Below are 25024 nucleotides of genomic sequence, written 5' to 3' on the forward strand. Positions count from 1 at the left end.
GAGCAATCGGAGTATTCGCAAGAGCATTTACACCTGTATTGCCTCCGGATATGGGCAATTACTTTGTGGTTGTGGACGTGATTGTGGATGTTATGGTACGTCCACAGTAGCCCAGCATTTAAATTCTGACATGCAGATAACCTTCACCACCAGACACACCACCACCACCACCACCACCACCACTACCACCTTACAGTATTTGCAACGTTGCATCTTCTCTATATCAACTATGAATTCGTTCAGGAACATTTTCCAAAAGTGAGTCTACCGTTCTCGTGCTCTACTCGTCGTCATCATACTAATCAATACACCTCAGGTCCAACGATGACCGGAAGGCGTCGCTGAAGCACTCCAAATCAATGACCTCACAACACACACACTACCATGGGCCGACTGACGCAAACGTCGACTCATGCACAGACTTGCTGGACAAGTCTTCCTATTCCCCTGAACCAACTGAGCGCGTCCCTCGACGTGGTTTCAGAGCGCTTTCTTTAAACTCAAAGAGCTTCAGGCCTCAAGTGCCTGTAAAGCAGAGGTATGTTAATCAAGCTTCAGCAGATGTACTGCAGATCCCTAACGACCATACTTTCATTGTCAGACTGGCAGAACGTATTCGCACCAAGTCCAATGCTGGTCGCTTAAACATCCCTCCTCCATCCGCTCCTGCTCCCCCTCTTCCCAACCACCACTACCTTCATCGAGTACTCTCGCGTTCCGCATACAAATCACTCGTAAACATTAGTGAAGTTGCGTCCCACGTCGCCGTCCAGACTCTGGCGCCAGCCCATCCCAAATACGATGAGATTTTGCAGGAGCAGGACCCGACTGTACTCCGTAGAATGATAAATGATCATCCCTTGTCGCCTGTTTGCAGCGAACCCTACCCAGAACATATGCATCCCATGCATTTTGACATGGACGAGCCGCAGCTTGGGTGTCCCAAGAAGACACTCCAATTCTACATCAACGAGGCATTGGCCCAAGGCCGTCCCTTGGATGTACGCGCAGGTGGCCGTTACCGCCGTATCGTTGACGCGCATGACCCGATGGACATCGTTTCGGAGACTGGATCTGATTGGGATGAGCGGAGTGGAGAGTAGTGATTTTATGGACACCAAAGTTTGTTTTGTGAAGAGAAGTTTGGCGCTAGTTTATCTACTCGTATATGATACCTATGGATATGGATATGATTTATGTAACGAACTTTATTTACCATTCGAACGAGATCATGTTCAGTAGGACTCATCGGAGAAATTTTGAAATTGATTCGATTTAGTAGCATTCACTGTACACGGACTTGGATCCTCCAACATATGTTTTCAATAGTCAACATGACCAACGTACAGTACCAGAACAGATGAGACATCCGCTCTCTTGGATTGCGGCTTGAAACCTACCAACAAATAATTTTTTTACCTTTTATAACACCTGGACATTTACTCACGTACATATGTTTGTCGGATGTGCATTCATGGCGAAAGTGGTGTACACGGCAAAGTTTCTCTTGGATTGACGGAGCTTAAAACCTGCTGACAACGATTCTTTTCATTGGAGCACCCTTTGACACAGAGGGCAGAGCTAGTAGTAGGTCAACTCATGAATTAACAGAGGGAGGGTACGGAAGCGCATATCGCAAGACTGAGAAAACAGTAAGCAGTAAGCGGCATTGTCTGGAAAAATATATCACCGAGTGGAAGAGTGTAACTGTGTAAGAAACTCACGACAGTAAGATGAGAAGCGAAACAGTGTACAACAGGGGCCTGGGATGATACAAGTGAGTCATGACCAGGCCGAAATGTAGTCGGTACTATACGAGGTAGCGGTCGGACACGGCGGACGAGGAGCAAGACAAGGTGAAGATGCTATCGACAGAATGATAAACGAAACAGTTTTGAAGAGATCTAGAGAAATGCACGCTGGACGATGAAAGGAGGAGAATATTTAGTACACGAGCGCGCTGGATAAACAATGAGAAACGAGGGCAAAACGATGAAAGACTGAGGGGAGGAGAGCGCGAGTCACGCACGAGTTCTAGATTGCAGTCGACTTAAGCTGAGATGAAGGGTACCCATTTATATGCATCTAATGATCCATTATCTTCAACGACATGAGCTAATTCCGGTAACTTCTCGATGTATTAGTTCGTTCGGCGAAAGGGTTGGGCCGAGGATTAGGTTTGCGATCGACACTAACATGACACTCTTGAGCACTGAAGTGGAATGTAAAATAAGCAAACGCAGGCTCGCATGGTCTTGGCTGTAGTGAGCTCGCCAATGTTAGTAGAGTGTCGCAGGTTTCACCTGCCAGTCGGAGCTGGTTCAAGATTGATCCGGCAGCCTGAACGGCACGTCATGACAACCATGTGTGCTCGAGAGGTTCATAGCAAACACAGGTGTGTGATATCGAGCCTCGCGAGTGTTGGCTGCCGCTTAAGCTCTTAGCGACTTTAAATGAGTTTTTCGCCTAACATCACGTGATTGGCTAAAAAGCAGCTAATAACTCCCTAACTCTCAGACTGGCTAAAAAACTTGCCAAAATACATTTATCCCGAACCCTAATGTGATCTTTCAATGGCCCTCATCACCATCTCAGGTTACCCATCCTCTGGAAAATCAACACGCGCAGCCCAAATCTACGATTTTCTCTCAGTAGCTTCAACCCCTCAGCTCAAAGTAAAAGTCATCTCAGACGATGACTTGGCCGTCGACCGCGTGTCATATGATGGTATTATCCTATCTTCTTCCTTCTCTCCTGACTGACCCCCGGCAACCAGACTCGCTCCAAGAAAAGACCGCCCGCGCAACTCTCTTCACCGCTATCACAAGGCACATTAACAAAGACACAATCCTCATCGTAGACGGGATGAACTACATCAAGGGGTTTAGATACCAGTTGTATTGCAAGGCCCGAGAGGCTGGTGTAAGGGTCGCTACGGTGTGTAATACATCACGATATCCTCACTCACACAACTGATGCAATCGAGAAAAGTAGGTTTATGTCCTCGCTACGCCTGATCAATGTCGGAAATGGAATGACGAACGAGTAGATGGGAAGAGATATAATCCCAAAACGTCTGTCTTCCCCTCCATTTTTTCACCCATTCCTAACCTTGAAACAGCCTCGACGCCCTCATCCAGCGCTTCGAAGAGCCTTCATCTATGGTCCGCTGGGACGCCCCACTCTTCACCATCCCCTGGGATGACCCAACACCTCCACTCGAACGCATATCGGATGCAGTCACAACTGGCATCGTCAAACCTCCCAACGTCGGCACCCAGATCACACCAAAAGCACCCACAGACGCCCTCCGCACGCTTGAGCATACGACAAACGCACTAGTTTCTGCGCTCATGGCTGCTCAGGCTGCTGGCCCGATTGGGGGACCTATCGTCATCACCGTCGATGCGCTCGAACCTAGTTCGAACAACAGTGCTATTGATAGTTCTGTGCTTCGTGTCTGCTTAACACTCCCACATCGTGCACTGACGCTGTCAGAGCTGCAACGGCTCAAACGCCAATTCGTGGCTGCGCGCCGGAAAGCTGTAACACTGGGAAGCACGGAAAAGGGGAGGGTGGAATGGGGAGAGGAAGGCGTGGGACGTGCGTTTGCTGAGTTTTTGGAGGAGGGGTTGTGTGTTACGAGGTGACTTGCACGTTAAGTATTCAAAACAAGAGCATTGGATTCAGACTCCTGGGAATAATATAACGCAGGGCTTGGGTACGCATATCGAAGATCAAATGATTAACCCAGGTGAACACAATCTCTCATGGAGTCTCACTTTTTCGTACAGTTTTCATAGATGGGTCGCAGTATTCAATCTTCGAATGTTTTAGAATGACTTGCAAGTCTTCTCCTTTGTGCTGCGCAGGACCAGGTCTTACCTTGACGTTGTGCTCAGATTCAGCAAGTACAACAATGCCGTCAGACCATCCAAAGACTCAGTGGTGTATGATGTTTATCACTCTGTTTGACGAAGCTGCCGCCCGCGTGCTGATTTCCTACTGACTATCAAGTTGTGTCTTCGTTCAGCATAATTTTGGTCATGGTTCCTCCGATGCGTTGCAGTATACCTGACCATCCATGCGCTTATCGTTGGACACAGATGACATAGGTTTCTATCACAAACTCATGAGTGACCGCATCACCAACTAATCATATATCATGTCACCAGCCTGTACGTCGTCATCCAGTATCTCCACCCCATCCTCGTTAACCTACGAGCAAGTAAAGGATGATCGGGGCCAGATAATGGTGGTAAATTGTATGCATTGGTCAAGCACGTAACGAACTCTACCAAGCCTACCTCCACCAGTTATCTTGTACGATCCAACCATCGCTTCATGAAGGACGCCTGATAAGCCACAAGATGAGACATCACACCGTGAAATTTGCAAATGATATGTCGGACATTGGGATATGCATAGAGGAGCTAGAGCCTTGTGCATGGTTCACCTGCCAGAGATGGAGGTGCATGCGCGTGGCGAGGGTTGCAAGGATCATGAACTGGAAACTGTACGTGGGTGTACGTTTCAGGTATTATTAGTAAAAATACGCAGCAGGATGTGGAGATGCATACTCATACAATATGACGCGGTAGGAAGACTGGGGGGTTGCGGAACATCAATGGCTCGATCGTAAAGGACATTGTGGAAATACACGCACATGCAGGAGCAGCAGTATGAAGACGTTCGTTACTGAAAATACTTTAGGAAAGAGAATAAATATGGATGAGGACGAAAAAATGGCGCATACAAGTGTTAACTCACGAAGACCACATGCATAATAGGATATGCTATGCTTCACCAGGACATCATACAGACAGCTTGAGTTTCTCCGCCAGTCCTGCATGGTACGTATGAGCGTGAGCATCATGAGTCCTGTGGAGGACACCTGTCAGCACGTGTTTGTACATATGTGTGGTCCTGGTTACCCACCCAATTGCAACACGGAAAGGAGAAGAAATGGTATGAATAACCAGTAAGTGGTCGAAGACTGGTAGCACCCTGTGATGCCCGAGATCGCGCTAGTTGCATCTGTTAAATTGAATGTAACTTTTTAGTGGTCGTGGAATGCTAGAAGGGAAGGTGAGTGCGCGTACATGATGCGGTAGCAGTGGTGGCGATGACAATACCACTAGAGGCCCCAAGAAAAGACTGGTTCATGCATCTGTTACTAACTTGGGTATGGTGAGTGGATTGGGAACTCACGAGAAAGGTGGACAGCATGGCTACGAGCAAGATTCTATGATTGTCCCAGAGCACATATATTCTAAGAATGAAAAACCCTAGATGAATCGCATCAGAACCACAAGTATAGTGTGGGGGAACGAGAGATACATTCGGAGAAAATAATTAATACTAGGTCAAGACCTGTGATAGAAAAGTAGCAGCCTTCGGCACGAATATGCGTAGATGAATGTACAATACACGTACCTAGCTCAACATTGTCCAGTGCTCGGCATTTCTGGTGAAGTCATGCAATAAGTTGTTCGTTCTCATCAACTCTCCACCGTATCACATACATCTGCATTGTCATTCGGGGTAAATCCCCCTGAAAAACAAATGTTAGTTCATCATTGTGGCGATGTGTACTGGAGCGGAACGCACTATATAGATCCATGGCGAGGATGATAAAGGGGAGGTATCGTGTAACAATGTAGAGACCTTTCATCTTGGTCCAGCGCGATTTAAGCAGAAATCTCCACTTGACACAACATATTGTAGGTATTGAAACCGAGGTGTATCATGGAACAAGTGTATTACCTCCTCATGAACACAACATGCATAATCATAGATCTAGATAAGCGGGTTGGACAGCGGACGTGGATACATCAGAATAAACCTACCCAGAACGTAGCCACTGACACTGAACTATGTTAGGATAAAGAATATCATGGGTGAAGACAGTACGCACTGTGTATATACTGAAGGTACATGAATTGTCAATTATGATTCGCCCTCCTATGATACGACAAGGAGACACACCTTAGTTGACTGCAAGCTCCTCGCTGCTGCAATATCAGCAGTCGAATATTCCATCTAGAGATCCAAAAATGTGTTTCGTACACAGTATGCACCTTTTGAGTTTTAGAGCCATTCAAGTTGGCCGCACGTGGCAGTGTAATGCTGGGGATCCAGAGAGTTAGTTCAGATTTAAACTTAGGTTGCTGCGGTCGTGACGGAGCGTTTTACCATCATGATTCACTGGATGTACAGGCCTGGCAGTGACTTGATAAATATACAATTGCACCTTGACTAACAGTAAATAACTTTACCCAGTCTGGGTGTAAAAATACTTGAATTAGCTAATCGTAAATTTCCCTGGACTCTGCAAGCTTGGGCCTTCTGACAAGACTTTGATCCAAACTGTATGTATCGCTTTCAGGTCCATTGCATCACTCGATTGGCTGAATTAATTGCCGTGTAACACAATGATCCGTTGGCTCGGAGCTGGACTGGAACTTCCGTCGGAAGAAATTGCTTTCTAGTTGTCAATTGACCTCACGGACAAGGATGCCATGCCATTGATGAGAACATGACTGAAGCCAGATATACCAAGTAACGATTGGAAACATTGCTTGAGTGTATATCATTGCGCCGTCCGGGCCGGGCGGCATGCTGTATGAACCCCATCATGCGCGACCATCAAGTTGTTGCATTATGATCTAAAGGGTATTCATGCCCGTGTACTAATTTCTCAGGTACCCCCTAGTATCGGGCTTGCACTATCTTAGTACCTCCGCCATATAAAGATCGGGGCGTCTATTCCCCAAGGTCTCTGCATCATGTCTGACTCTGCTTCCTCCTACCAACCTCGTGTTGCACTTATCACCGGCGCAGCCCAGGGCATAGGACACGCCATTGCCCTACGACTCGCAGATGATGGGCTCGACATTGCCATCGCAGACTTAGCATCACAACGCATGAAGCTCGACGGCGTCGCAGAAGAGGTGAGGGCGAAGGGGAGGCGCTGCATTGTCTTGGAATGCGATGTGTCACAAGAAGAGGATGTCCAACGCATGATACAGGCTACGGAGAAAGAATTCGATGGTTTGGACGTTGTAGGTGCTTCCTCCGCTGAAAACTGCGACGTCGCCTGACAACTGGGTAGATGGTTGCGAACGCTGGACGACTTCTCGTGAAGACTATGGTTGAATGTGAGCCCATACTGTCTTTGATCCCTATATTTTTCGATGGTAACATCAAACTCCGATAGCTACCCTCACCGAATTCGACAATGTATTCGACACCAATGTGCGCGGGGTGTTCCTGTGCTTGCGTGCTGCAGCGCAGGTCATGATCAAGCGAGGACGTGGCGGGAGGATCATCAGTATGCACGTCCATTTTTTGTCTCGTATCTGATAATAATACTCTTTGTCATAGGCGCATCATCAGTATCAGGGAAGAAAGGGGTGCCATTGAACGGCATTTACTGTGCGTCGAAAGCTGCCGTTCGATCGTTCACACAGGCGCTCGGTATATATTCCAGAGGTCATAATGCTTATCTTATCTTACTATTCTTGCATTCTAGCAAGTGAAATCGGATCACATGGCATCACCGTGAACGCCTACGCGCCTGGACCAATTGATACGCCTCTCCGTATGTTCATATTATTTCTTCTGCTACCATTTTACCTCACTTTCATCACACATTTTCTCTTTCTTTTACATATGTACCCTGGTGCTGACATGCCCGCATCCAGTGCAATTCTCCGCAGATTCGTTGGAGAAAGTGGTGGGGGTTCCTGATGGCAAGGCAGCGATCCGATATGTATGTGTTAATCTCTCTATCTCTTAGTGAGGTTCCCACCCCCCTGATTGATCGAATCGCCTGGCAGTACCAATCAACGACTTCAGCACTAAAGCATATTGGAACGCCGGAAGACATTGCGAACTTGGTATCGTTCCTTGCGAGCAAAGAATCTAGCTTCATCACTGGCCAGACAATCACAATTGATGGGGGAAGCTGGATGGACTGATTCCATACCAAGGACTATATAATGTAAATTGTCTTTAAAGTTCAAACCAGCTATGTAAGTATATCCCGACTCTTCGTATGACCAAATCTTCAGTTGCCTTTTCATTCATTAAGATGCGTTACCATGATATTTTGGTCTACATGACCTTCTCATAAGGTTGACTCAACGTTTGCGTTTGGGTGAAACCAAGATGATCGAAAAGCACCCGTGGAGAAAACAGGGAAAGATTCCTTGACTTATGCATGTCCATGCTTAGCGGATAATACTATTTCGATGATTAGTACTACATGATGAGTTGGCAGGATTGCTCGTCATAATATATCAAAAGCACGGAAAGCAGGAGTGATCCACCCACCTTTGATACAAGACGGATCCCTGTTGAAGGCATTCACTTCATGACTAGTAATTTTGCAACTCCAGCGCCGACTGACCGACCCCGTGTTGCACCTGTTGTTGGTGCGGCTCATGAGGGCATCGGGGGCGCCACTGTCATCGCGGATGAGTAAAGCTACATAGCACACGGAGATCGATGGCGCCACCGAGGCGAAAGGGAGGAGGCGTATTGTTGGAATGCGATGTTTCACAATAAGAGGAAGTCCGACGCATGGTGCCTAGGCTACGAAGCAGGAGCGTCGTGCTTTGCGGGCAAAGACACCACCCATAATTATTGGCTACACATGATGAATGGGAAACTGTTCAAAGGTAGACTGATAACGTTTATACAAAAGGAATATCTCAAGCTAAACATGTCTGATACTTTTGTACAGTCAAAACGAAGTTCGAAATACAATACACTACCCAAACTATTCACGCGCAATTACATATTGATAAATTGTACTTGGCCCCTAAATAACTCCCTGGAAATGATTTCGGCATGAGTGCACCCATGGGCCACAAGATGAGGGCTATACCTTCACCCATAGGTCTGTCTGCCCTTACAAGCTCTCACTTACTCGCCCTACTGGTCGTTCGCCGCATCCCAAATATCTTTGTGCTGAGAGCGGTATCCGAGTCGTCTGCCTGTAACAGATTGCTAGTCGATTTAGATTTGAGGTGGTGTTCAGAGTTATCCATGCTGTTGGGGCTGAAGTTGGATGCGTCTAAAACTTTGATTATACCGCTGTAGAGATGATGAAATAGTATGAATGGACGAGGAACCCAGTGGGAAGGCAAAAAAAAACAAGCGGTCGAGATGTTCACATGAGCAAAACACGAAAATAAAAGCATGATAGTATTACTACTGACCGTTGTGTCGCATCCACATAATTTTCCCTGTCAAACCTCTTCGACGTCTTGATCGAGACCCCTTTGTCCGATATAGAAATGCCTCTGTCTTGAAGACTGCGGAAACCCAGTTGAATGTTTAAATTGGGTGAGCGCATATTTCAACGTACGATTGCTTCGTTTGTTGAGCGGCTGCTGAGAGGCTTTTCACAACGAGGATGATGATGAGGATGGTCCCCAAAAAAAGGGTCGTTATCTGCAGGACCAGCCCAGTTGAGGAGCGACGAGAGAATGCTGGCTTTATGCTCACCGTTAGAAAGGAGAATATATCAATCCTGATTGCATGAATATATAAACATGAGAAAATGATTTAGAAGGCGAGGGACAGGGAACACACCAAGAAGCCATCGTTTACTATGTCTTGCAAGTGCGGCACACGACGACAATTAATAACGACGAGCCAAGGCAAGTACTAGCAATCAAGCAACAATTTGCGAGGGCTTCGAAGACAAGGTGCGCACAGAAAGAATTGAAAGTAGAAGTGGGACTTGAGAGAGCTTGCGGTGAGCGTCTGGCTGGGTAATAAGACTTTGTGACGTTCAATTGAAAGCTGTGATTAACTTGGAACATGTGACAATAATTTTATGAGGCTCGATCGACCGAATTTAGCCGAGTAGTAAGTACACTGCCACAGTCCGGTTAGAACAATATTATAACAGTTCCCGAACCGAACTTTGACAATATTATCCAGAGTAGACGTTACTTTGTCAAGTTTAAGTTAAGTTTTAGTGATCTCAAATCGAGTCCATCACAAAGTCACTCAAAGACTTGACTGCCGCGACAGAATCGCTGGAAATCTCCACAAACATTCACTTTAATCAATCGATTCTACTTGCAATTATGTGACAAGACAAATTATATAAATCAGTCAATTACATTGTTATAAGAGCCAGATAGACCATGTGAACTTAGTTGCTTTAACAATGCTGGAAGATTGAAGCACTCTGAGAGTCCCGGGGACCCCGATGTTCTATGTAGACTGTTAGTCCGTGTAGAAAGATGGCAACGAGTGTATATCCCAAAAATATCTCAACGCGTGCAAGACAGTTCCAGATTCTAATATGAGAATATCATCAACCAAGGGTTGAGGACAATCTACGAGTCATATTCCCGTCAGCGAGGAAGCGGTTAAGGCTTGAGCAAGTGTGACATACAGGGAAGAGGATATGGCTTCCAACAACGATGCTACACGGTCAGGTAATCATGAGTTTCAGTTCGTTGGCAGCGCAGGCACACAACTTACGCAAGCGGCAGGATAACTGCCCAGTCAGTCGAGTCCACCTGCCACCCAGCGGGCACCAGTGACGTACCGAGTATAATCATCCCCACCACTGTAATGCTGCATAGTATCAGTGCAACGTGAAAGCGCTTTATGATCCTCGGAACTTCAATGAAGAAGTTTGATCGCTCGACCTCCTTTTTCGTAGCACCCCACGTGATGTTGTATGAAAATAAATGGGAGAGTAATGCTTGAGAAAGGTGAATGCTTAGCCCCCCAAAGAAGAAGAAACTATATCGGTACGACGATGTACTTTTGAGTATTTGTTTGTCTAACAAAGAGAGGTTTAGTGCTCACAAGAAGGGTATCCAGGTCACATTCTCGATCGCCGAAGCTAGAAGGTTGCGGTGACCAAGACGGTACTCGAGAAGCGTAAATCCGAGATTGCCAACTCCAGGGAAGACGACAGTACACGCTAGCCAGACTTCGAAGCTGTGTAGGAAGAATCCGTCGACTTCAATCTGAAAGCCTAGCAAAAGGTAGTTGACCAAAGAGAGGACCGCAGCCGCTGCAATGCCATCTTCCATATCACAGTGCGTCAGCGTTCACCGAACGTAAAATAGAAGAAACAATCATACAGTACGAGAACATGTCTGCGCAGATTTCAATTGATGCATTTTATACGCGATGAGGACCACTTACAAGCCATCATACTAAGCTTATAGTGCACTGGGGCTCCAGACCACACGAAGATGCGGAGCTGCTTGGCAATGGGTCCCATCTTCCACCAATGGATGAGCGGATTGAATATAAGCTCATTGCATCCTACTTATCTTAGCTCGAGATTCTTTAGATGGCGAGAATGGCTTACCATATGAGTACTTCTGCCACCGATTCAACTCGTCATCGACAGTGAGGGACACGCCTTCCTTGAATCCACCATTGGAGTACGACGCCCATCGGATACTGTAATGCTTCAGCTGCAACCGCAAAGCCATGTCAAAGTCCTCGGACACATTCGACTCAGACCATATCTTCTTCTTCCCATCTTCAGGATCGATGAACGCCGCGTCCTGGAGAGCTGACCACCGAAGGAAGGCGTTGTGTCCCACAAATGGAGCCATCTCCCCGTTCGCGCATCCGATTGAGATGCACTTGTTAATCCGCCGCGTAAAGTGCGCAATGCCGTTCTCGAAGTAGTGGTGCGCGACTTGCATTACGTCTGGTAATAAACGTGTCAGGCATCTCACATTCATGTGATGATAGGACATACCCGATTCGTGCTGGATGATACCGACGTCGGGGCTTTCCGCAAGTTCTCGTGCGGCATCGCGGAAACAATCCTGTAAAAGAAATAGAAAATGAGTATTTCATTTTGTCAAATAGAAATAATCTGTCACCTCAGGCACAATCGTGTCTGCATCAACAATCAAGATAATTTCCCCGACGCGTAAAGACTTCCCATTGCTTGCCCAGGGCTGCCACTTCCCACCAGTTTCATTATACATTTCTTCTATGGCCAATGCCAAAGCCGTGTCTTCAAGACACTCGTATCCGGCGCTGACATCCAACTCCCCCCTCTGCTCCGCGTCTTCGAGCACCTTCAAATGCTTCTCAAGCTTCAAGCTTAGCGCGAGCCCGTAGTTCATGTTTGACGCCTTTTTGAACCTGCCAGCGCGCTTGAAGCCGCCTGGTGTGTTATCATGCTTCGGACGCGCGACCCACCCAATGTTGTGGTCGGAATAGAACGCTATACGTTCTTCTCGCTCCTTGGGGCTAATGAGCTGCAGACCGTCGTCATGCACAAAAATAGCAGATGTGCCACCCTGCCTAGCGTATGTCTGCATCGCCTTCTTGATGGAGAAGACCGAGGGCGCACTGATGCAATAATCTCAGTATATTCTATCTGCCGCCACCGAAAGAGGCAACTCACATAGTGTGTTCTAGACTCTCTTTGAATACAGGAAGTTCGATGGTAATGTGGGGTAAGGCGGCATCGACTTCCTTGTTCGGCTTGGGGGGAGATTGCGGAGTAATATTTTGAATTCTCATGGTACTGAGAAACCGGACCAAGCCTAAGACGTTTAATGCATGATTACGTGAATTCATATACCAGTGACGAAATGACCTACACCAGGGATATGTTGCCCACAAGCTGCAAACAGAAGAACTATATTTGATGATCAACTTGGAGATTCGGAGAAAATATCATCAGTCTCTCACCAGTGATATGCAAAAGAGGAAGGGTGATGTAACGAGCAAGATGAAACGATTATAATTGTTATCGAGAAGCCATTCAGCCACAAGGATGCTAACTCCACTGCCAATGAAGACTTGAGCAGATTAGACGACGCAGGAGCAGATAACCTTATGTGTCTTACATATTGACAGCGCCGTCGCAAGGCCACAGTAAAATGGGGCATAGAGGCGAATGGGCCGAGAACTTCCAGAAGAACATTCTTTCTCCAGGTCGTATTCCTCGGCATGCGCGCCTCGCTTCTCCGGTGAAACTCGCCAACTCCAGCCCCACCTTGATGTCTTTCTTCGTGATTTCGAATGTACGTTATTTCGCTCTTTGTCCGTGACAGGAATAGCCTCTGTGAAGACTGTATTTCTTTCTGCCAAATTAGCGTCAGAAGCGCCAATTGATACAGCGTTGGAAGATGGCGCGATGCTGGGCACATGCGATATCTCATTACGCAAGCGCCAGACCAACTTGATGAGTTTGTCCTCTATTTCACGACACAAGGGTATGATACTGTCAAAATTATCTGCCCATATAACGATGACTCGTTCATCGCGCTGTAGTGATGCGTGTCAGTATTATACAGATCAAAAAAGGGGTTCACTAACAATGAAAGCCGCACATTGCTCCTTCTCGGCACGAGGTAGCAAGTGCATGGAATCAAACACCTGTATCTTGGTGTCAGAATCAATATAGATCGAAGCATCTGCATCAGTTCTGTGGAGGCCGTGATTATAGAATAGCGCTGGATAGAACAGATATCTTTACATTGTACTGAATGCGGCGTGTACGGCGGCGCTGCGGATTTTAACAGCAACGACTGGATTGAGCAGTCTGACGGCGGCCTCGAAGGGAGCCAGTGCCATCAGGTTGTAAGGAAAAACGCGGTAATTTCCTGCGGCCACCCGAATACAGACGCCCGTTGCGATATTCTCTTCTGTGGGTCGGAACCATGCCTCCCCTTGGGTCTGTCCAGAAACGGGAATGTCAATAACGGACCGCGTTTAGCGCGCAAGTGAAACCACCTGACCTGTTGGTAGACATGGTGAAGAAGAGCGTCATACGGGTCATAATCCATATTGTGCTGCTGAACAATAGGTGGTACCAGAGAACGGTGTATATAAGTGGGTGACCCAGCACTGCACTTATGGAATTTGATGGCAGAAAAAAGATCTCACCGATAATCAGACCTGAGAGCACAGACAAGTGACACCACGAGCTCACTTATGCCAATCAGGCAACCCGTTAACAAGGCCGAGGCCTAGAACAAGTGACGGAAAGATTTGACGTGTGGCCAGGATTATTGACGTTATGATCAGGATCAGCATGAGGGCGCCCGGGCAGGGGCTATTTACGACACCAGGAACGTAGAGATTATGAAAGAGCGCGACAAAGTGAACATCGCGTAAGCCGAGCAAGGAAAAAATGACGCCGGCTAAGTGAGTTGGACTTGGGATAAAGTAAAAAAGTCAGTTCCTGAGCTAGAGTCCAGGCCTGAAAAGCGTTTGACATTATCGCGCATCATTTTTTGGTTGATTGAGTCAGGGGCCTGTCTGGCGAACAATCGGCGTGTATCGTAATCCGAAACGTGCTGTGCGCATAACGATGACTCTGCAACAACTTTGCAACCCGGAACGAAGGATTTAGGCAAGTGTTACCTCACTAGACCCGACTTTCGAATTACCAGTCAAATTCCGCAACGTTGAAGTTTGAAAAAAAGGAACAATCGGAGTCTGAGTCGAGATGCATCCAGCGACTTGAGACGAGAGCGTTAGTCTAGAGAGTTGGGTTGAAGCTGGCGGCCATCATCGATCATCCAAATTGCAGAATCCCATGCACAAAGGGCCTAGGCCCTACTTGCTCAACTTTTTGTGTTGGATGTACGGTGAGAAGGAAAGATTCTTCTTCGAGCGGGAATTTTCACTTTTTTGTCCACGGTGACGCCCCTTACTCGCGACTAGGCCCAATCGGAATTCGGAAGTTAAAGAGTTTAACGAGATCGACTTCGGACCCGCGAGCCGGAAGCGGAAGCGGATGCATATCGTCCAATTACCATGTGAATTCTGACCATGACATGTCGCAGGAACGAGGCCCACATCATGACAAGAAACAAAGCATAAAATAGTATATCTTCTCCTTGTACCGTGTGCGAAGGTAATATGTACAACTAATTATTACCGATAAATAGATTGGTATGATACCTCTATAATAGAGTCGTGAATGAATGATCAAGAAATCTACATAAAAGTACCATGTCCATTCAGATTCAAATACAAACGGGTTTCTCGCCGCTCAATACGAGAAAATCATCAACCAAGGATTGAGCACAATCTGCGATGCAAGTCAGTTACCAAGAAAGGGCATTTGTGTGAATACGCACAGGGAAAAGAATGTGACTTCCAGCAACGAGCCTATATCGCATTTAAGCATGTGGGAAACCAGTTTTGACAATTTAACCACTTACGCAAGAGGAAGGATGACTGCCCAGTAAGTCCCTGGAATTTCCCAGTCCGCGCCGACAATACTTGGAAAACTTAAGATTAACATCAAAGCGAACGAGCCGAATGACAGCGCAAAGGCAAGCCAAAAGCGCTTGAGAATTCGGGGGACCTCGATGAAGAAATTCGAACGTTCCACTTCTTTTTTCGTGGCTCCCCAGGTGATGTTGTATGAGAACATGTGGGCCAAAAGAGCGGTGGTAAGGTGAACACTAAGACCACCAAAAAAGAAAAAGCTACGAGCATTGGCGTGAGCATGGACCTGAAATAAATGACAAAGACGTACAAGAAAGGGATCCACGTGCAGGTCTCAACAAGCGAGTCCCATATGCTACGATGCCCAAGTCTGTATTCCAGAAGAATGTAGCCCACGTTACCCGATCCAGGAAACACGGCGAGAATTGCCAGAAAGACTTCAAAGCTGTGAAGATAGTAGCCGTCCGTTTCAAATGCCAGTCCAAGAAGGATATAGTTGAGAGCCGACAAGATTGCCGAGGCTGCGATACCATCTGTCAAGTCCGTAAGCATAACACGAGTATAACAAAAGTTCTTTTCCTACAATAGGAAAACATGTCTTTCGAAAACAAAAGTCAGTATGATTGGTCGCGACTTCTCGGCAATCTTACTCACATGCCATCATGCTGAGTTTGTAATGAACCGGTGCATTGGACCATACGAAGATACGCAGCTGTTTGTTGATAGGACCTTTCCTCCACCATTGAATGAGAGGGTTGAAAATCAACTCGCTACAACCTTTACCAATCCCTAGCCATCAGCACAGGTTTTGTTGGCATAACCGTTCATCCATACCGTATGAATATTTTTGCCACCGATTTAATTCATCATCGACCGTCAAAGATACACCTTCCTTGAAGCCGCCCTCGGAGTATGTCGCCCACCGTATGATGTATTTCTTTAACTGCACGCGTGGGAAAATCAGTCAGATAAACGCCAGGTACAGCAATGCAAGTACGTACCTGAAGTCGTAAAGCCATGTCGAAATCCTCGGACACATTTGATTCCGACCAAATCTTCGTCTTCCCGTCGTCTAGGTCTACAAATGCGGCATCCTGGAGTGCTGACCAACGGAGGAAAGCATTGTGTCCCACGAAAGGTGCTATTTCGCCGTTCGCACAACCAAGGGATATACACTTGTTTATCCGTCTAGTGAAGTGGGCAATGCCATTCTCAAAGTAGTGGTTCGCGACTTGCATGACATCTTGAGTGCGGGATTGAGTTATGCCAAGATAGGAGTATGAACATTGACTAACCTGATTCATGCTGAATGATCGCAACCTCGGGGCTCTCTGCAAGTTCACGCGCAGCGTCACGGAAACAATCCTACAATGACATCAGTCTCGTGAACAAAGGAAGCGACATGTTGCTCACCTCGGGCACAATGGTATCGGAATCGACGAGTAAAATTACCTCTCCCATTCTAATGGATTTGCCGTTGCAAGCCCACGGTTTCCACTTCTGTCCACTTTCCATGAAGATTTCTTCGCAGGCCATATTCAAGGCGCGATCCTCTAGAGGTTGACCGTCGTCCTCTAGCTCCCCTAGTTGTTCTGCTTCAAGGAGTGCCTTTAGGTGTTTCTCGAGTTTCAAGGTAAGCGCGAGCCCGTAGTTCATATTCGACGCCTTCTTAAACCGGCCGGCGCGTTTGAATCCATCTGGAGAGTTTTCATGAGGAGGGCGTGCGACCCAGCCTATATTATGATCGGCGTAGAAAGCAATGCGTTCTGCGCGTTCCTTGTCCGAAATGAGCTGTAGACCGTCGTCATGAACGAATATAGAAGATGTTCCACCCTGGCGCGCATATGTTTGCATGGCCTTTTTGAGTGAATACACCGACGGCGCGCTAAGAAAAATATGAATTCCGTGAATACAACAAAAAACCGACTGCGATCTTACATCGTTTGCTCGAGACTTTCTTTGTAGACGGGAAGTTCGATAGTAACATGAGGGAGAGCCGAATCGATATCTTTATCCTCTTCGGGTTTGATAGCGGAATAGTAACGAGAGTTTTCATAGTACTGGGAGACGGGACCGATACTACAAAAATGAATGACAGTCAAGAATAGTCAAAATGAGTACTTACATCATGCCGATATTGCCGATAATCTGTAGGGAGAAGAACTAAAATTACATGTTAATTTCAATGAAGAAACGTCATGGGTCCGGACGACATACCAGAGAAACGCAGAATGATAGCGGGGCCGTGACGAGCAAACAAAACCGAATCCACTGGCCATCAAGCATGGACTCCTGGAGGAGCATGCTGATACCAGTACCGATGAAGACTATTAAAAGAGGTAAGTTCAAATTTGGTAATATCTGAAGTCGATAATTATTTACAGATTGATAAACCGCAACCTAACCCATTGTAGCAGGGGGCGATGAGACGTGTTCGACGGATTTTCTTCGCACCCTTCTCGGCGTCGCCTTGGTGCTCTGGACGAGTTGTGCTCCAGCTGAATATCTTCCAAAATGGTGATGATTGTTTAGTCGGCGGCTTTCTATTTGAAAGTTCTTTCTCAGTGACCGGTATCTCCTCCGTCAATTCTTCCTTTGTTGCTGGCAAACTGTCTCGCGACGGTAGAGTAGATGGAATGATGTCGGAGGGAGCCGCGGAGAGAGTGGCGCGATGTCTCCAGACAAGCTTGATCAGCTTCTCCTCGAAGTCACGACATAAGGGTATAATGCCGTCCAAGTTGTCGGACCAGAGAACGAGAACGGCCTCGTCTCGCTGATAGGTTTATGAGAAAATCATGACAACGGAGTGATGAGAAATGGAACTTGCCACAAAAGCTCCGCACTGTTCTTTCTCGGCCCGGGGGACCATAGCCATAGAAGCTACAATCTGAATGCGTGTGTTATGATCGACATAGATGGCAGATGCATCTTCGGGGCTTTTAGATTACAAAATAGGAACCGCATCAGAAAGTCGCCGGATAACCGACAGTGACGAAACATGACATACACGATTGCCAATGCAGCATGAACTGCAGCACTCCTCACCTTGACCGCAACGACGGGATTTAAGAGGCGGACCGCTGCCTCGAAAGGAGCCAAGCAGTCGTTCTCGTAAGGAAATACACGGAAGTGACCAGGTTCGACACGGAGACAGACACCAGCAGAAAGATTCTCCTCGGTTGGCTTGAACCAGGCGTCACCCTGAGTCTTATGGAGCGAAGGACTTTAGAGAAGAAGACGGCATTTGAAGAATGTACACGTACTTGCTTAAATATGTGATGTAGGAGTGCATCATACGCATCGTAGTCCATAGCCATAGTTGAAGGAAGTAGGGGGGAAAATGAGAAGGAGCGTCGTGGAGAAGGAGGGATATGTGAGCTGGGTATTTGTTCAGGGTTTGTAGAGGGGTATAAGAGTGGTCAGGTATCTTGACTCCCGATTTAGAATTTCCAGCTGGCAGTGTAAATTAGACCAAGGGATATAACAGCGATATGCCATGCCAAACCCTGGAGAAACGTACATGATAATGTAAAGGAACGGACGTGCCTCATCGGGCTGGTATCTTCTTTGGATATGCATATAGATTCAAATCGCAGCTTGGACTCGGACTCGAAAAAGTAGACGGACTTGAAAAGTATCCGATATCTACTGAAGACTGTAGGCACTTTGGTACGGGTACCTGGAAATTTATTTTTGGTGAACGAATATCCTGTGACTTGGATGTGGGAGCGATCAATACACGGGCGACCTGGAAAAGTCCACCCCTGCGCGCTAGTATGGTCTTGGACTCGCGCTCCCTGCACATGACATTGGAGTTATCCTCCGTAAGTATCCATGCCAATACAATGGACTATGTTTGACATTACATAAGTCAATTTTAACTCCGCGACCCATAATGGTAATCAAACGCCTCGACACGGAAACAAAAAGGGACGTGAGGTGAGAGATAAATTGACGTGTATTGAAGTTCAACCCAAGCACTACTACGTGAGATCACTCGGCGACCGAGGTACTACTTAACTTTCATTGATGAGGGTAATCCTGGCAAATCGGTATAAGCCACCAATGTCCTTCTCGGAGGCGCCGATTAATTGGTCAAAGATGCAGAACGCGGTTCCGGCGGAAGTTGAGTTTAATCAGTATAATATGCTCACCGGTATGGCATGGTGGTAGTGACACTTACCGAATAAACCCTTAAGGAATCAATAAGTACTTCGATGCGATATTGATATTTGAAACCTTCGAGCTCTCCTGGCCCTGAATGGGCCTGTTACTTGTCCGTGCATCGCAGGGAAGGATGCTCATGATCCTATCATCCGGAACGTGTTCCACTCAAAATGCCCTGACAGTTGCTCTAACTTGGTGTTATCGCTCACTCGTTGATTTCGGACGAAGACCAAGTCCATCAGTAACTCAATACATCATTGATCAACCTTACCATTCTAGCATGTGCGCACCGCGATAAGCAACGTTTGGTACTTGCTCATTATACTTGGCTTCCTTGATTTGCTGGCTGCGAAGTCAGAAGAATCGGATGGCCTGTAATCATTAATCAACACCAGCAACGTGTAATGCGAAAGTCGTCATCTTAAGCCGCAGTTCCCGCACTCGCAGGTTTATCTCGCTCAGAAATGCGATTGCGCCATTGAATGGTTTACTCAAAGGAACTTTAGTTGCATCCAAGCTAAAATTCGTTGACGTGCCTTTAGTCATGATGTCCCGGGTGCCTCGCATAGCCGTCTGAGACCTGAATATTCCATGTTGATGTGTAACTAGTTTCCCTAAGACGGTCTCTGTAACACGTGTGTCATGCGGGCATCAAGGGAAATTCAGCACAAGTACTAGGCTAGCAGGTCATCATCATACCCTGCAGATAATCACAGGGCTGCTCCATTCTTGGGATCCGAGTACTCCTCCTCCTTGCATGCCATTTTACGTCACTTGCCATCAATATTTACCTGGCACGTTCCTAAGCATCGACCACGAACTCTGCCAAAGTGCGCGACGATCTACGATGTATATCGCAATCCACCACCTGCGAATCCACGTCTGGTGAAAGCGGATCAGTGCTCCGATGACGTGCCGAAAGCAACCGACGGTCGAGCCCAAAGGCAATGCTTTTGTCCCGTTCTGTCAATTTTATTATCTCCGAATCTCCGGAAATCCGATTTATCTCCCTTGGATCGAGATTGCGTCGCACAAGGGATTGTCTAACATGACAGATATGGGAATGCTCCAGGCATCATTTGCATGAGTTTGTTCTATGCTTCAAAGGCTTTAAAGTTGCAATAAAATCGTCCAGATGTCCCCGTAGCACACTCTCTGTGAAGCACTCATGTCATCATCATCAGACAAGGATGGCGTTAAGCCACAATCCCCATTCTACTTCGCTGAAAATTCCAAACGCACCAAAAACAAATCTCACCAGTCCGCTCCTTCCGTTTCCAACAACTCTCGCCCATCCACTGCTGCAAGTTCCCTCGTAAACCCTTTCTCCCCACCTGCTAGTCTCGTCAGCTTCAACCTTGATCCCGTAAGCAACGTCTCCATGCCCGTTGCCGCAACACGTCAAGAAGACGGTCTAGTACCTCGTCATGGTGTGGCCGTGCTTCCTCGCACCGCGTCATACTATGGCAGCCGTCCCAACACTGAAGATAGCCCCGGTCGTGTGGCCTCCGGTATTCGCCTTCGTGAAACATTCGCAGCACCCCCAGCTCGCCCCTTGACAGCAGTCTCGACCTCTGTTAGCCTCGCTCCAAGCAAAACAAACCGCATGCGTTCTACCATGCTTGAAGATCCGAGCACCTTGGACAAACCTTGGGTGACCAAGAAAGACCCATATGCGAGGATCGCCTATCTCTTGACCTACTCAGTGGCCTTCCTTGGCATAGCAGCCTCTGTTATTCGCTGCTACTTTGGTTACAAGAGCGTACCGTTGATCACCGGCAACTTGTGCATGGTGTTGGATGAAGATTTTAATTCCGATACCGATACAACTTTCGGACCTAACGGAAATTGGGTCCGTGAAGTGCAATTAGGTGGTTTTGGGTCAGCGAATCTTATACTTTGGCTGAACAAGAAATACTGACAGTTCTTCCAGGAACGGCGAGTTTGAGATGACAACGTCATCATCAAACAATTCATACACCTCCAACGGATACCTTTACATAACCCCTACCCTGACATCGAATATCATTGGCTCGGATGCTGTGTTCAACGGTTATACATACAACCTTACCGATTGCACGTACAACTTGACGAGCCCGGAAGCAAATCCGAGTTCATCAAACACCACGGGCTACTATCAAGCTTGCGGTGCAGTAAGCAACAGTACCACCGGCACGATCATCAACCCTGTACAAAGCGCGAGGATCACCACACTCAACAAAGCTAGCATCCGATATGGCCGCGTTGAGGTACGGGCCAAGCTGCCACGGGGGTACGTTTTACCCTTTGTTTCTTGATCTGATGTGTAGACTGACTTAACCATTGGCTCTCTGTAGTGATTGGGTGAGCATTGCATCGCCAAAGACAAGACCATAATATTTACTGACCGGCCCTGCAGCTCTGGCCTGCAATTTGGATGCTTCCTGTGAACAACACCTACGGACCATGGCCATTGAGCGGTGAAATCGACATCATGGAATCACGCGGAAACGCCCGCAGCTACCCTGATCAGTGAGGCATCTGATCAATTTGCAATCCACGATTCACTGACCAGCATCGTATTGCTGACAGGGGTATCGACTACGTCCGCGGATCACTCAACTGGGGACCCCTGTCGTTCTTGAATGCCGTGTACAAGACTTTTGGCTGGTGGACACAGAGACGCACCGACTATGGGGAAGACTTCCACACATATACACTGGAGTGGACAGAGAATTTCCTGTGAGTTTTATGCGACTTCCGAATGTAGGCAATCCTCTGACAGACTCGAAAGTCGCATTTACGTTGACACTCGTTTGCACTACATGCTTCAGGTTTCTTTCAACGAGCCTTTCTTTTCACGTGGAAACTTCCCCTCTGTGGTTGAAAATGGAACACAGCCCATTGTTCTGAAAAACCCTTGGATCAACGGGACCAATGCGTCACCTTTCGACCAACGTAAGCTTTTATAAACAATTATGAAGCTGCAGTATTCTAACCTCACCGATTGACACAAGCATTCTATCTCATTCTTGACCTCGCCGTTGGCGGGACTAACGGATGGTTCCCCGATAACGCAGGCAACAAGCCATGGTTGGATAACTCGAACACAGCCATGCGGCAGTTCGCGCAAGCGCAGGACACATGGTACCCGACCTGGGGCTCAGATGGGGAGAGTAGTTCATTGATTGTGTAAGTCGTTTGGTGTCCCAACGTGTTGTTCGTCTTCTGACATCGAGTTATGTCGCAGGGACTCCGTCAAGATGTGGGAACTCTGTTAGTTGAGCCATGGACAACCTTGAGGATTTGAGATTTGTACATACCCTTTCATATTTTATACTTCACACCATGCATGAGCGGACACTGTACGTTGCACAATATGGCAGTGAGCTCTTCCTGAGCTCCTGTCTAGATAGATACCCATTAATTATAAATTATCCGTAGTCCGAAAGAAGGAAGACGGCTGTTCCCTCTTGGATCAAGAGTTGACGTTTGAGTAACAGAATAAGAAACGGAAACTCGCGCCACAAGACGGGTGATATTTTCAGCAAAGGACTACAAATCACTTGCATCACGGGGAGAAAATAGTAGGTCGAGAACAAGAGCCGACTGCCAGCACGGTTCCCAGTCGAATTGCCGCGACTCGTGTTTAAAGTCCGCATATCAAGTTTAATCCCCGATAGAGTATACAGATTACCCGGAATTCAGCAACCGAAATTTATGAATAAAATGAGTTCATCAGTGGGGTGGATTAAGTATTACACTCTGTAGCAAATTATGTTTCCCTGATGTTGTATCGATATAGCTCCTGGGTGGTGTTAGATATCACACATCCCCCTACTACCATACAGGGGTCTTTATGCAGGAAGTGTTGATACAAGCCTACCATCTGGATATGATTATCACAACTACAATATCCCCAATGTCTGCGTCAAGACTTGGTAGATCGAAAAACATAAGCGATACTGTAGGATAAAAAAAATGAAAGGGTTAAAGTGATAGTCGAAGGCGCCAACTTAAATCCAGGCTGAGATGAAACCGCATGCTCAAACGGTTAGGGACACAAGCTTGCAGTAGTGATCCACGACCAATCCTGCACACACCAACGCTGCGCCATGGCGACCTGCCTGTAGCACAATATGATGTCAGAATCAGCTTGTAGTTGTAGCACTTCAACCTACCTTGAATTTCTTCCAGCTGTCTAGTGGATCATTATGGTCAAATGACCATATGTGCCATAGACAGAGGAGGAAGGGAGCAACGACGCTCATCACGTAGAACGGTAGGTGCTGGCCATTCAAATACCCAGCCCACAGAAGACACGCAAAGAACGTTGCACCAAATACGCTCAATGCAAGACGAATGCCATCGCCTAGATGGACCGCCATGGACTTTACTCCAGCTTTTACGTCGTCCTTCTTGTCCTGATATGATGCAATGAACACCCACGTTTCAGTGCAGAATCAAATGGTCTAGTCACCTGACACGCGTAAATAGTGTCGTAAAGACACGTCCAGCTAGAAAGGCGCCGTCAGCTTCTCGGAGAAGCAAACGCCTTACCGGCACTCACCAACATGACGCAATTCCGACGTTCAGAATCATGCCCCAATCAAACTCACCCGTGATGGCCACCCACGTGAATGGGACGGCCCAGCTTGCAGCAAAACCTGGGAACTAGATGAGACGGCACACAACTTTTCTATGGCAAGAAAGCTATACCAAGGTACAAAGACGGCCAATGCATCCAGCGCTTCATTAGTGGATACGTCCCGCCACAAGCAGGGAGACCGAAAACACCGAGTGAGAGTCTGGAACAGCGGCTTGTAAGAGAAGTCTCAACACTTTCTAAACGATTCACTTGCGCTGTAGGGCCGGCAGTGGAAAACATATAGAAGATGGCAACAACGAACACGATCAGAAGAACCGAGGCCTCTAGCACAGTAACAGCTCCCGACGCGATCGGTCGATTTTTTGAACGTTCTAATTGAACATCATCGTCAAGAGATTAGCGACAGTCAGGACGGAATCGACATACCAACTTTGCGATCGAACTCGCGATCAAGCACGTCATTTATGATGCAGGCCGCACAATGTATCAGTGTGCCCAATAACGCATAGAACAGAGTGTTCGTGACAACTTCGTTCATGGGCAATGCAACATGGTATGATGCCGCCAGCGAGCCCCACGCTAGGCACAATGAAATCAACCAACAAGTAGAGTCCCACGTGCATCCTGTGACTTACCGAAGGGCCAGATAATGCAGTCGGACCCCACTGGAAACCAATGAAGCCTGGTGAGCTCGAGCAATGATCTTGTCTTGGAGGGCATTTGTCACAAGTATGCGAGGGAGGGAAGCTGGAATGGAGGATCACATAAACCAGCCGTACTCATTTTATACACCTACGGTTCTGGAACCAGTCGTAACATCTGCTGCAGCTTTTCATAAATATGCAAAATTGCGAAAATTGAAAGCGTCGAAAATAGTTCAATTATCGTGAAGCGAATTGAAGCGAGTCGAAGTGGTCATTTTTGATGCTTCTTTAGACTTCGATGTGAGCGAAGTTATTCGATATGAAATAAGTTATGGTTATACTGCACTTTGCTGCACTTCGCGAAGTAAAGTAGATTAGTCATCAAATGTAGCTACAGAAGACGAAGATTGGTTCTTATTCT

The 25024-nt window shown here is 47.1% G+C and overlaps 9 protein-coding genes across 9 annotated transcripts; 4 read left to right on the top strand and 5 right to left on the bottom strand.

The window, feature by feature from the left end:
- Nucleotides 1–24: 24 nt before the first annotated feature.
- On the top strand, nt 25–1306 carry EDB93DRAFT_92997 (uncharacterized protein). The gene is made up of 4 exons (XM_041457984.1): nt 25–95; nt 154–258; nt 317–538; nt 602–1306. The coding sequence occupies exons 2-4, from the start codon at nt 230–232 to the stop codon at nt 1101–1103; spliced, it is 753 nt and encodes a 250-aa protein (XP_041310398.1). The 5' UTR covers nt 25–95; nt 154–229; the 3' UTR covers nt 1104–1306.
- Nucleotides 1307–2573: 1267 nt separating this feature from the next.
- On the top strand, nt 2574–3650 carry EDB93DRAFT_1239172 (chromatin associated protein KTI12; the record flags this gene model as incomplete). Its single annotated transcript, XM_041451603.1, has 4 exons — nt 2574–2727; nt 2777–2937; nt 2995–3074; nt 3122–3650. The coding sequence occupies 4 exons, from the start codon at nt 2574–2576 to the stop codon at nt 3648–3650; spliced, it is 924 nt and encodes a 307-aa protein (XP_041310399.1).
- Nucleotides 3651–3930: 280 nt separating this feature from the next.
- On the bottom strand, nt 3931–6238 carry EDB93DRAFT_93040 (uncharacterized protein). The gene is made up of 14 exons (XM_041457985.1): nt 5989–6238; nt 5918–5927; nt 5850–5869; nt 5767–5799; nt 5668–5707; nt 5341–5373; nt 5212–5288; nt 5103–5157; nt 4939–5037; nt 4771–4881; nt 4667–4707; nt 4587–4606; nt 4413–4514; nt 3931–4355 (listed from the first exon to the last, which is right to left on the bottom strand). The coding sequence occupies exons 1-14, from the start codon at nt 6040–6042 to the stop codon at nt 4343–4345; spliced, it is 708 nt and encodes a 235-aa protein (XP_041310400.1). The 5' UTR covers nt 6043–6238; the 3' UTR covers nt 3931–4342.
- A 550-nt stretch (nt 6239–6788) lies between these two features.
- EDB93DRAFT_1080417 (uncharacterized protein) lies at nt 6789–7982 on the top strand (the record flags this gene model as incomplete). Its single annotated transcript, XM_041445534.1, has 6 exons — nt 6789–7064; nt 7115–7160; nt 7220–7333; nt 7387–7479; nt 7535–7607; nt 7760–7982. 6 exons carry the CDS (start codon nt 6789–6791, stop codon nt 7980–7982), a joined length of 825 nt encoding a protein of 274 aa, XP_041310401.1.
- A 136-nt stretch (nt 7983–8118) lies between these two features.
- Nucleotides 8119–9614, bottom strand: EDB93DRAFT_1101827 (uncharacterized protein; the record flags this gene model as incomplete). The annotated part of the gene is made up of 7 exons (XM_041447140.1): nt 8119–8247; nt 8414–8490; nt 8936–9102; nt 9228–9323; nt 9377–9462; nt 9517–9541; nt 9604–9614. The coding sequence occupies 7 exons, from the start codon at nt 9612–9614 to the stop codon at nt 8119–8121; spliced, it is 591 nt and encodes a 196-aa protein (XP_041310402.1).
- A 623-nt stretch (nt 9615–10237) lies between these two features.
- Nucleotides 10238–14200, bottom strand: EDB93DRAFT_93276 (glycosyl transferase family group 2-domain-containing protein). Its single transcript, XM_041457995.1, has 17 exons — nt 13955–14200; nt 13761–13903; nt 13499–13698; nt 13339–13447; nt 12867–13287; nt 12709–12805; nt 12618–12655; nt 12419–12560; nt 11886–12363; nt 11759–11828; nt 11357–11707; nt 11188–11310; nt 11124–11138; nt 10843–11065; nt 10510–10776; nt 10421–10451; nt 10238–10361 (listed from the first exon to the last, which is right to left on the bottom strand). Exons 2-17 carry the CDS (start codon nt 13806–13808, stop codon nt 10323–10325), a joined length of 2652 nt encoding a protein of 883 aa, XP_041310403.1. The 5' UTR covers nt 13809–13903; nt 13955–14200; the 3' UTR covers nt 10238–10322.
- A 630-nt stretch (nt 14201–14830) lies between these two features.
- EDB93DRAFT_1129705 (glycosyl transferase family group 2-domain-containing protein) lies at nt 14831–18747 on the bottom strand. The gene is made up of 17 exons (XM_041448891.1): nt 18468–18747; nt 18212–18411; nt 18032–18140; nt 17587–17977; nt 17422–17531; nt 17330–17367; nt 17143–17283; nt 16618–17089; nt 16500–16569; nt 16206–16447; nt 16039–16147; nt 15859–15981; nt 15788–15802; nt 15515–15737; nt 15195–15464; nt 15111–15141; nt 14831–15061 (listed from the first exon to the last, which is right to left on the bottom strand). The coding sequence occupies exons 1-17, from the start codon at nt 18519–18521 to the stop codon at nt 15023–15025; spliced, it is 2637 nt and encodes an 878-aa protein (XP_041310404.1). The 5' UTR covers nt 18522–18747; the 3' UTR covers nt 14831–15022.
- A 1492-nt stretch (nt 18748–20239) lies between these two features.
- Nucleotides 20240–22708, top strand: EDB93DRAFT_93420 (glycoside hydrolase family 16 protein). The gene is made up of 8 exons (XM_041458002.1): nt 20240–21252; nt 21305–21643; nt 21708–21714; nt 21770–21882; nt 21943–22092; nt 22145–22308; nt 22368–22542; nt 22601–22708. The coding sequence occupies exons 1-8, from the start codon at nt 20540–20542 to the stop codon at nt 22629–22631; spliced, it is 1692 nt and encodes a 563-aa protein (XP_041310405.1). The 5' UTR covers nt 20240–20539; the 3' UTR covers nt 22632–22708.
- Nucleotides 22709–23095: 387 nt separating this feature from the next.
- EDB93DRAFT_1129715 (UbiA prenyltransferase family) lies at nt 23096–24959 on the bottom strand. The gene is made up of 9 exons (XM_041448892.1): nt 24756–24959; nt 24595–24706; nt 24386–24538; nt 24213–24330; nt 24070–24158; nt 23921–24017; nt 23831–23867; nt 23532–23774; nt 23096–23477 (listed from the first exon to the last, which is right to left on the bottom strand). Exons 2-9 carry the CDS (start codon nt 24677–24679, stop codon nt 23397–23399), a joined length of 903 nt encoding a protein of 300 aa, XP_041310406.1. The 5' UTR covers nt 24680–24706; nt 24756–24959; the 3' UTR covers nt 23096–23396.
- Nucleotides 24960–25024: the final 65 nt, after the last annotated feature.

Source organism: Suillus bovinus (genome assembly GCF_016758785.1).
Source record: "Suillus bovinus strain UH-Sbo-P2 chromosome Unknown EDB93scaffold_11, whole genome shotgun sequence".
In the NCBI taxonomy this organism is placed as follows: Eukaryota; Fungi; Basidiomycota; class Agaricomycetes; order Boletales; family Suillaceae; genus Suillus; species Suillus bovinus.

Bases quoted from the DNA above. Each gene is read 5' to 3' on its own strand.
- EDB93DRAFT_92997 (XM_041457984.1), top strand. From the start codon at position 230: ATGAATTCGTTCAGGAACATTTTCCAAAA. The intron at 259-316 runs GTGAGTCTACCG...AATACACCTCAG, and splicing joins TTCAGGAACATTTTCCAAAA to GTCCAACGATGACCGGAAGG. The intron at 539-601 runs GTATGTTAATCA...TTTCATTGTCAG, and splicing joins CAAGTGCCTGTAAAGCAGAG to ACTGGCAGAACGTATTCGCA.
- EDB93DRAFT_93040 (XM_041457985.1), bottom strand. From the start codon at position 6,042: ATGGAATATTCGACTGCTGATATTGCAGCAGCGAGGAGCTTGCAGTCA. The intron at 5,374-5,667 runs GTCTCTACATTG...TTTCTATCACAG, and splicing joins GCGCTGGACCAAGATGAAAG to GTCTTGACCTAGTATTAATT. The intron at 5,289-5,340 runs GTATCTCTCGTT...CGATTCATCTAG, and splicing joins ATTAATTATTTTCTCCGAAT to GGTTTTTCATTCTTAGAATA.
- EDB93DRAFT_93276 (XM_041457995.1), bottom strand. From the start codon at position 13,808: ATGGATTATGACCCGTATGACGCTCTTCTTCACCATGTCTACCAACAG. The intron at 12,806-12,866 runs GTAAGACACATA...CTTCATTGGCAG, and splicing joins TGCGACGGCGCTGTCAATAT to TGGAGTTAGCATCCTTGTGG. The intron at 10,777-10,842 runs GTGAGCACTAAA...GTACCGATATAG, and splicing joins GTGACCTGGATACCCTTCTT to TTTCTTCTTCTTTGGGGGGC.
- EDB93DRAFT_1129705 (XM_041448891.1), bottom strand. From the start codon at position 18,521: ATGGCTATGGACTACGATGCGTATGATGCACTCCTACATCACATATTT. The intron at 17,090-17,142 runs GTAAGATCGCAG...TATTTTTCTTAG, and splicing joins GAAAGTCTCGAGCAAACGAT to CGCGCCGTCGGTGTATTCAC. The intron at 15,465-15,514 runs GTACGTCTTTGT...CAATGCTCGTAG, and splicing joins TGCACGTGGATCCCTTTCTT to CTTTTTCTTTTTTGGTGGTC.
- EDB93DRAFT_93420 (XM_041458002.1), top strand. From the start codon at position 20,540: ATGTCATCATCATCAGACAAGGATGGCGTTAAGCCACAATCCCCATTC. The intron at 21,883-21,942 runs GTGAGGCATCTG...TATTGCTGACAG, and splicing joins GCCCGCAGCTACCCTGATCA to GGGTATCGACTACGTCCGCG. The intron at 22,309-22,367 runs GTAAGCTTTTAT...GATTGACACAAG, and splicing joins TGCGTCACCTTTCGACCAAC to CATTCTATCTCATTCTTGAC.
- EDB93DRAFT_1129715 (XM_041448892.1), bottom strand. From the start codon at position 24,679: ATGCCCTCCAAGACAAGATCATTGCTCGAGCTCACCAGGCTTCATTGG. The intron at 24,331-24,385 runs GTATGTCGATTC...ATGTTCAATTAG, and splicing joins CGAGTTCGATCGCAAAGTTG to AACGTTCAAAAAATCGACCG. The intron at 23,478-23,531 runs GTAGGTTGAAGT...ATTGTGCTACAG, and splicing joins ACAGCTGGAAGAAATTCAAG to GCAGGTCGCCATGGCGCAGC.